The sequence below is a fragment of the Penaeus japonicus genome, unplaced genomic scaffold (genome assembly GCF_977035675.1).
Source record: "Penaeus japonicus unplaced genomic scaffold, GWHDUDI00000001_assembly GWHDUDI00000001, whole genome shotgun sequence".
In the NCBI taxonomy this organism is placed as follows: domain Eukaryota; kingdom Metazoa; phylum Arthropoda; class Malacostraca; order Decapoda; family Penaeidae; genus Penaeus; species Penaeus japonicus.
In genome coordinates this window covers 54,399,686-54,409,093 of record NW_028234403.1, presented here as the reverse complement: position 1 = coordinate 54,409,093, position 9,408 = coordinate 54,399,686, and the positions used below count along the sequence as shown (strand labels likewise).

At 43.8% G+C, this 9,408-nt stretch overlaps 1 protein-coding gene across 1 annotated transcript in view; it reads left to right on the top strand.

Annotated features, from left to right (window-relative positions):
• LOC122249504 (ionotropic receptor 21a-like) overlaps positions 1–9,120 on the top strand; it is an 11,272-nt gene extending 2,152 nt beyond the window's left edge. The window contains exons 4-11 of the mRNA XM_086540301.1: positions 754–986; positions 1,537–1,665; positions 2,688–2,901; positions 4,305–4,541; positions 4,875–5,173; positions 5,790–5,927; positions 6,455–6,641; positions 8,225–9,120. Coding sequence (XP_086396427.1) covers positions 754–986; positions 1,537–1,665; positions 2,688–2,901; positions 4,305–4,541; positions 4,875–5,173; positions 5,790–5,927; positions 6,455–6,641; positions 8,225–8,479 — 1,692 coding nt within the window. The 3' untranslated portion in view covers positions 8,480–9,120. The remainder of the gene's footprint in view (positions 1–753; positions 987–1,536; positions 1,666–2,687; positions 2,902–4,304; positions 4,542–4,874; positions 5,174–5,789; positions 5,928–6,454; positions 6,642–8,224) is intronic.
• Positions 9,121–9,408: the final 288 nt, after the last annotated feature.

Here is a 9,408-nt window from a genome sequence, read left to right as displayed (position 1 = left end):
TGTTCTTGTCTGATGGTATTTTAGACTTTCCGTTAATAATATTTTGTGTTTGTTAATAGGCCAGGAATACGTTGGTAAGGTACTAAGTATTGTAATATATTGTGATGTTATAATCAAATTGGTAAAATCGTTTTTCCACGTTTTGTTTGAGGAATACCAGAGGAGTGGAAAAAACGAACATTTTTTTTTTTTACATATAAATCCACTCATTATCTTCTTATTTTGTACTTTTATCTTCAGGACTGCATGTGAAATATTTATCCAAATCTCTGCATATATTGTCATACTGTAAATTTGTTAATAATAGTGGACTAGCCCTGCTTTAGAACAAGAATATTAAGATATAGATAGATAGATCGTCACTAAGCACTTGCAACAACAATAAACATTTTATTCGTCTCAACCCTCGATCAATGAAAACAAGATCAACTTAACAAACAAATAAAAAAGTAATTTCCACGGGCAGAATTTATAGCACAAGTAGATACTAACAAAAAACACTTAACCAAATAAAAAGAAAATCAACCAAAGAGTAAACAAAAAAGGCTAACAAGAACACTAATTAAAATCAAACAAATAAATAAACAAACAACAAAACACAACCAAATAAAATAAAAACCAACTCCCCAAAAACACAAACAGATAACCAAGAACACTCAAAAAAAAAAAAAAAAATATATATATATACATATGTATATATATATATATATATATATATATATATATATATATATATATATATATTACCCTCAGTTTCGCCTCCAATCTTGGTGCACAAACGCCGTGGTAATCAGCCGTGACCTGACCTTCCTCTACGCCTTCGCCAAGAGGTCACTCCAAGACCGCCTGTTGGTGTGGTCAACGAGGCTCCTTCTGGTGACTCGCCAAGCTCTTCAAGACGTCCGGAAGCTTCTGGAAGGACACTGGACATTCTCCATGATGAACGTGGCTCTTGTAAACGTTCTGGAAGCTGAGGGCGCTTTTAGGTGAGGACGGTGGGGGTGGTGGGAGAAGGGGGGTTGTGGGAGATGGGGGGGGGGAAGGGAGGGGTTGAGGATAGGAGAGAGGGTTGAGGAAGGAAGGGAGGGAGTGGGAGGGGATAGAATGGAAGGAGGGGACAGATAGAAGGAGAAGGAGAGAGAGGGAGAGATAGAGAAAGAGGGATAGAGAGGGAGAAAGAAATAAGAGAGAGTGAGAGAGATAGCGAGAGAGATAGACACACATAGAGAAAGAGAGAGACAGACAGAGATAGAGAAAGAGACACACACACAGAGAAAAAGAGAGAGAGATAGACACACACAGAAAGAGAGAGAGAGAGATAAAGAAATAGCGAGAGAAAGAAAGAACGCAGTAAACCTAGAAAGAGAGAGAGAGAGAGAGAGAGAGAGAGAAAACATAGCTCTGATACAAAGCTCGAGAAAAGCAACACCAAAGATCAAATAAAAGATTGACTCAGTATATATGAAGCGTAGACATGCCTTGCAACCATAGGGATTTCGTTTCTGAATTCAGTAAACAAAGACCTACTCATTCCAGATGCGACGTGTATGTCCACCTGCCATATGGAGCGACGGACGAAAAGACACACAGGGTGGCCATGTGGACTACAAGACGAGGCATTGCTCTTAGTCCAGACTTTCAACTGTTTCCGGAAAAGTTTGAGAAGTAATAGTGTCTTTGGGGATTGTTTTTTTTCTTATGCTGTGGTTATTGTGGGGTTGAGATAGATAGATGGATGGATGGATAGATAGATGTGTTATTTCGTTGTTTTTAGTTGATTTTTTTTTTTTTTTCTATCATGGAGGTCTGTGGAGCATGTTTTTTTTTCGAGTATGGAGTATGTATAGAATAATATTTATATAGAGCTTAGGGTATATTCACACAGTGATATATGTATATATATATATATATATATATATATATATATATATATAAAGACATAGACATAAGAGTATAGATAGTTATTATATTACTTTCGTTATTGCGTGCCCCCCCCCCCCTAGAGCCATGTAGAGCATATTTATGCAGTGCGAAATAGCTTCAGAAATAAATATAGATATAAAAGGAACAAATCTTCAATACATCGTTTCGTTATTCATTAAAATCCCAGAACCCTTTAAAGTATATATTCCCATATAGACATAGAGATAAACAAAGGCAGATAGAAAATGGATTTAGACGATCAAACTGCATGTACACCTCTCCTAACTATCCCTTCTCCCTCCCTCCCTCCCTCCCTAACCCCTCCCTGCCTCCCTACCTTCTCCCTCCCTCCCTCCCCCCTCCCCCCTATCCCGCTCCACCACAAAACACTCACCATTCCCCCCTCCCCCTCTCTCCCACCCTCCCTCTCTCCCTCCCTACCCCCTTACCCCACTCCCCCACAAACAAAACACTCAACCACTCCCCTCCCCTCCCTCTCCCTCCCTCCCTACCTCCCCCTTACCCCGCTCCCCCACAAACAAAACACTCCCCCCTCCCCCTCCCCTCCTCCCACCACACCACTCCACCCCCTACCCCACTCCCCCACAAAAACAACACTCCCCGCTCCCCTCCCCTCCCCCTCCCTCCCTACCCCCTACCCCCTTACCCCGCTCCCCCCCAAACAAAACACTCCCCCCTCCCCTCCCCTTCGGCCCTCTGCCCTCCTCCACCTCTCCCTCCCCACCACACCACCTACCTTCCAGCTTCCACGGTGCTGAAGTCAACGTGACCGCCCAGCCGTTCTTACCCTTCTGGAATGAGACGAAGGAGAAGACGAACGGAAACGGAAACGGGAACGGCGGCTCGAGCGAGGAGGAGATCGTGCGATACGCCGGGTCGGATTTCATGTTGCTCGAGGTCTTGGCGACGGCTCTCAACTTCACCGTACGGGTCGTGCCTTCGTCGTCTTGGTCGGAGGTGAGGGGGGAGGGGTTGAGGGGGTTGGGAGGGGGTGGGGAGAAGGTGGGTGGTGAGGGGGAGGTGGAGGAGGTTGGGAGGGGAGTGGGGAGGGGAGGGGAGGAGGTTGGGAGGGGGGAGGATGGGATGGTAAAGGGGGGTGGGGAGGTGGATGGTGGGAAGGGATGGTAAAGGGGGGTAGGAGAGGGGAGAAGGTGGGGGGAGGGGAGGTGGGGAGTGGGGAGGGGAGAAGGTGGGCGGTGGGGGAAGGGAGTGGGAGGGGAGAAGGTGGGAGGGTAAAGGTGGGAGATGAGTTGGGAGGTAAGGGAGGAGGAGGGAAAAGGTGGGAGGTGAGGGGTGAGGGTGGGTGGTGGGGGGAAGGGGGGATTTGGAGATGAGGAGGAGGAAGTAGGAGGTAAGAGATGAGAGAGAGAAAGTGGGAAGAGGAGGGAGGAGATGAGGGATATAAAAGGGAGGTGGTCAGAGTATGAGGAAGGAGAGGCGAGGGAAGGAAAAAGAGAGAGTGATGGAAGGAAAAGGGAGGAAGAAGTGAAGGAGGGGAAGAGGAGGAAGAGATAGAGGAGCTCAAAGAAGGAGGTTGTGAAGGGAGTGAGGGAGGAGAGGAAGCAGTATGGAGGAAAATAAATCGAAATAGACATTGATGAACAGGGGAAAGGGGGAAGTGAGAGCTGAGGCTGAGAGAAAGAGGAAGTGAGGGAGAGAGGAAGGAGTATGTAGAGGTAGGGAAAGTGATGAAAAGGGAAGGTAGCACGATGGAGGGGAATGTGGAGAGAGAGAAAGAGATAATTTGAGGGCGAAAGAGAGAGGGAAGATGGGAAGGAGGGCTGGAAAAGGTGAAGGAGAGAGAGAGAGGAGAGACATGGAGGGAGGTATGGAAAGAGAGGGAAGAGAACGGAAGGGAGGCAGCATTCATGGCAATTATTATGTCGACAGCCAAAGAATGAAATAAAATGTTTGATAAATAATATAACACCAATAACGCCAACAACAGTACCTATAACAAGAACACTAACTAAAACAATACCAATGACTGACAACATCAATGACTGACAACGTCAGTGACTCTGACAATACCAATGACTGACAACATCAACGAGTCTAACAACATCAGTGACTGACATCATCAGTGACTCTGAGAACATTAATAATTGACATCAGTGACTCTGATAACATCAATGACTGACAACATCAGTGACTGACAACATCAATGATTGACAACATTAATGACTCTAACAACATCAATGCCACTGACAACATCAACGCCTCTAACAACAATACCTACACAACCAAAAAAAACAACAACCACAAAAACAACAACACCAACAACCTCGCAAACAAAGACGCAACCTCAACCTCAACTCCACCACCCCCACCCCACCCACCCACCCCCCTATCCGTTCCAGGCCACGAGACTCGTCGAAGAACGCGTCTCGTTCATGACAGCCGTGTACCACATCCTCCTCCCGTCACGTCAGGAGCGCTTCGACTTCACCTTCACCTACGAGTTCGCCTTCTTCTCCTTCGTCATGGCCAAGCCCGCCCTCAAACCCCGCTGGCAGAGTCTCTACTACCCGCTGGCGGACGAGGTGTGGGTGGCGGTCCTCGCATCTGTTGTGCTTGTGCCGTTGGTGATGTACGTGGTGAGTGGGGGAGGGAGGGAGGGTGGGAGGGAAGGGTTGTGATAGAAGGGAGGGAGGGAGGGAGGGAGGGATAGAAGGGAGGGAGGGAGGGAGAAGAAGGGAGGGCGTGAGGGAGGAGACCGGGAGGAATGGAAGAAGTAGGTAGATAAATAGGTAAGTGGATAGAATGGGAACAATATAGTGAATGAGTGAGTGAGAGAGATAGAGAGAGAGAGAGAGAGAGAGAGAGAGAGACAGCCACAATGAAAGAGGCAATCAAACAAACAAATAAACACTAACACACAAAGCCTAAACAGAGCCTCTAATGCCTTTACCCTCCTAACTCCCGTCCAGCTTATCCGAATCCGGAAAGTAGAAGAAGAAGAAGAAGAAGACGAAGACGACGACATAGGAACGAGAACTTGGCAAAAGAAGCTAGGAAGAGTCGCCCAAGACTTCGTAGGAATGCTCTTCGGGCAGACTCTCCATCTGCCTCCTACAAGGACTTCTACGCGAGTCCTGGTTGGGGCATGGCTGGTGTTTACCCTCGTGGTCGGCTCCGTCTACAGGGGCAACCTGACGGCCTCGCTCACGTTGCCCAAATACCCACCGAGGCCGGAGACTCTGGCTAGTCTCGTCACCGCGGTGGATAGGTAATCAGCTTAAGAAAAAAGACAACAGGAAAATTCATGTTTGTTTTGATGTGTCTATCCCCCTTTTTGGCGGGAATGTCGTTTTCTTTGGCGTTTGATTCGTTTTCTTTGTCGATGTTTTTCTTTTTTTCTTTTTATTCGTATTTCCTATTTTGTAGTGTTTCGGTATACGTTCTCCTCTTTCGTTATTTTGATCTTTATTTTCTATAACCTTTTCTTCACTCTTTGCATCACCTAAGTTGTTTCTTTTTGTTATCCCAAGCCCTGTAACTTAATTCCTCATTGCCGACCTTAGAAAAGAGAAAAAGAAAAAAAAAACGACTGAATCTTTCTTTTGTTTAGAAAAATAAAGGCGGGACGAAAGCACCGTCGCCTATATTCAAAACTCAATCGGCCTAAAATAATCAGTATTTCGAAAGTATCTTTTAATAACAAAGTTATCATACGATATATATCTTATTAGAATTATTCTTGTAGGTACATGTACAGGTCCTGTAATGGAATCGTTTGACATTGACTTCGTTCTTTTTTTCGAATCATCTTTTTTCTCGAATCAGATTTACTTAATATATTCACCTGAATGGATGTTAATCGAGAGGTACATTTCCCTGACCAGAGTTACCATGCCGCCTTACGGAGAGGAATTTCGCCGCTTCTTCAAAGTTTCAGAATCCAACATCTTCAGAAAACTGGCGGACATCTTGTTGGTTGGGCCCTCCATCATAGAAGGGTTGGTTGGGGCGATGGAGAGAAGGTTAGATACATTGTAGTTGTTGTTGTTGTTGTTGTTGTTGTTGTTGTTGTGTGTTTGTTTGTGTGTGTGTGTGTGTGTGTGTGTGTGTGTGTGTGTGTGTGTGTGTGTTCGTGTTCGTGTTTGTGTTTGTGTTTGTGTATGTGTGTGTGTGTATGTCTGTCTGTGTACGTGTATATGTGTCTGTGTCTAAAAATAATATAAATTGCAAAAATAAATAAATAAACAAATAAAACAACACTACCACTAACACTCAAACCATACTTCTCCCTCCCTCCCCCCCTCCTTCTCCTTCCCCCTCCTCCTATTCCCCTCCTTAACCCCTCCCTCCTCCCACCCTCCTTCCCCCTCCCTTCCTCCTCCCCATCCTCCTCCCCACCCTCCTTAACCCCTTCCTCCTTCCCCCTCCCTTCCTCCTCCTCCACCCTCCTTAACCCCTCCCTCCTCCCACCCTCCCCCCTCCCTCCTCCTTAACCCCTCCTCCCTCCTCCTCCCTCCTCCCTCCTCCCCCCCTCTTCCCTCCCCTCCAGACAATCCCACATGGGAGGACGACGCTACCTGAAGCAGAAGATAGCCGAGAGCTTCACGGACGCGAACGGGGAATCAGAGCTCTATATAGGGCGAGAGAGCTTGTTTCCTGGTCCCTCTGGCTGGCCGATCCCGCATGACGCTCCTTATAAACACGTCCTAGACCGGTTATTCATGGCTGTTATTGAGGTAGGCTGTGGTGACTGTGGTGGTTTTGGGGTTTGGGGTGTGGTGATTGTGGTGGTGTTGGGGGTGTGGTGATTGTGGTGGTTTTGGGGTTTGGGGTGTGGTGATTGTGGTGGTTTTGGGGGTGTGGTGATTGTGGTGGTTTTGTGGTTTGGGGTGTGGTGACTAGTGGTTTTGTGGTGGTTTTGGGGTGTGGTGACTGTGGTGGTTTTGGGGTTTGGGGTGTGGTGACTGTGGTGGTTTTGGGGTTTTGGCGTGTGGTGACTGTGGTGGTTGGGGGTGTGGTGACTGTGGTGTTGTGGTGGTTTGGGGGTGTGGTGACTGTGGTGGTTTTGGGGTGTGGTGACTGTGGTGGTTTTGGGGTTTGGGGTGTGGTGACTGTGGTGGTTTTGGGGTTTGGGGTTTGGGGTGTGGTGACTGTGGTGTTGTGGTGGTTTGGGGGTGTGGTGACTGTGGTGGTTTTGGGGTGTGGTGACTGTGGTGGTTTTGGGGTGTGGTGACTGTGGTGGTTTTGGGGTGTGGTGACTGTGGGGGATTTGGGGTGTGGTGACTGTGGTGTGGTGACTGTGGTGGTTTTGGGGTGTGGTGACTGTGGTGGTTTTGGGGTGTGGTGACTGTGGTGGTTTTGGGGTGTGGTGACTGTGGTGGTTTTGGGGTGTGGTGACTGTGGTTTTGGGGTGTGGTGACTGTGGTGTTGTGGTGATTTGGGGTGGTGATGGTGTGGTGTTGTGGTGGTTTGGGGATGTGGTGACTGTGGTGGTTTTGGGGTGAGGTGATTGTGGTGGTTTTGGGGTGTGGTGACTGTGGTGTGGTGATTTGGGGTGGTGGTGTGGTGACTGTGGTGTTGTGGTGGTTTGGGGGTGTGGTGACTGTGGTGGTTTTGGGGTGTGGTGATTGTGGTGGTTTGGGGTGTGGTGACTGTGGTGTTGTGGTGATTTGGGGTGGTGATGTGGTGATGATGGTTTGGTGTTGTGATGGTGCAATAGTGTGATAGTATTACAGTGGTCATTCATTGTGATGATGGTTTTGGATGATGTGATGGTGGTAGCGGTGATGTGGTGATGATGATTTGTGAAGATGATGGTAGCAGTGGCGATGTGGTATTTGTGCTAGTGATGTGTTGGTTGTTAGTCATGTGATTATGGTGATGAATGGTGAGAGTTTGATGGTGATGCTTCTAAGGCCAACAATTTTCACAGTAATAACGATGACAATGTTTTTGTTGTAGTAATAGTAATAGGATATTTACATTTATTAATTCCATTAGATCAAATAACTATAAACTAAAATTTTATTTAAAAAAAATCAACTTTAACGATTCAATTTAATTTACCGATATGGTTCTTCACGAAAAATATGAATATAAAAAGACATTTGATCACTACTTAATCCCATTCAACCATTTAATGTTGAAATAATCATACCAGGCCATTTTTCACAAAAGAAAAAAAAAAAAAAATATATATATATATATATATAAATAGAAATGAATAAAAATAATAAATAAATAAAAATGAATAAAACTAATAAATAAATAAATTAATTAAATCAACCCCCTTTCTCAATATATTTTCCCTTTTCTTCAGGCAGGTCTTTACGAAAAATGGGTCGAAATAATGATTGACGCAACACGAAGGGAAAGCAAGGAAAAACAACTGCAAAAACAAGAACAAGAAACGGACGAAACAGCTCTAATTGCCACGAACAACAATGAGAAATCTCTCACTATCGTTCACCTTCAGGGCCCTCTCATACTCCTTCTCCTTGGTCTCATATTCAGCACTTTCATCTTCACGTTGGAGGTCATTGCGGTCGCTTGGTGTCTTCCAGCCCAAGGGTGAAGAAGCGAAGGAGGTCGGGGTCAAATTTGGCTCGGGAATTTTTTTTTTTTTTTTTTTTTTTTTTTTTGGTAGTGAAAGGGGTAATAGGTGGTTGGAATTAGAATTGTGGTTGATGTTTTTTTGCATGTTTGTTTTGTTTGTTTTTGTGTTTCTTGTTTTTTCTCTCTTTTTGTATTTTGTTTTATGTATTAATTATATTATTTGTTGATATTATTTATTTTTCTGTTTTTGGTTTTGTTTTGGTTTTCGTATTCATCTGTTTTTTTTGTTTGTTTTTTATTGTGTATCAGTTTAGCATTTAATTTTTTACTTCGGAGACATTTTTATTATTTTTTTATTATTGTTAATGTTACTTTTATTTAATGATAATAATCATAGTAATCATTACTATGATTGTTATCATTATTGTTATCATTACTATCATTATCATTATTATTGTTACTATAATTATTATTACCGTTATTTTGTTATTTGTTTGGTTTCTTTTTTATCATTATAATCATCGTTATTTCCTCTGCTGTTATCTTCATTATTATCATTATTGTTATTATTATTATTATCTTCATAATTATTGATACTATTATTGATTTATAATCTATGGACTAATTATGTATACGATAGTAATGATTATAAGTATCATTACTGTCTTTATTATCATAATTATTAACATTGTTATTATTACCATTATTATTATTATTACTCTTCTTATAATTGCTATCATTATTACTACATTTATCATTCTTATCGCTGTTCTTCTGTTATCATCAATATGAGTTTATCACATCCTTTTTTTTCTCTCTTTTTTTTTTTCTTTCCTTTTCTAAATGTGAATAGAAACACGTGATTAGAATTAAAGGAAATAGATACGGACCATCACCATCATTATTATGTCACATACACATAGATATTCATGTTTAATATATAAGTGA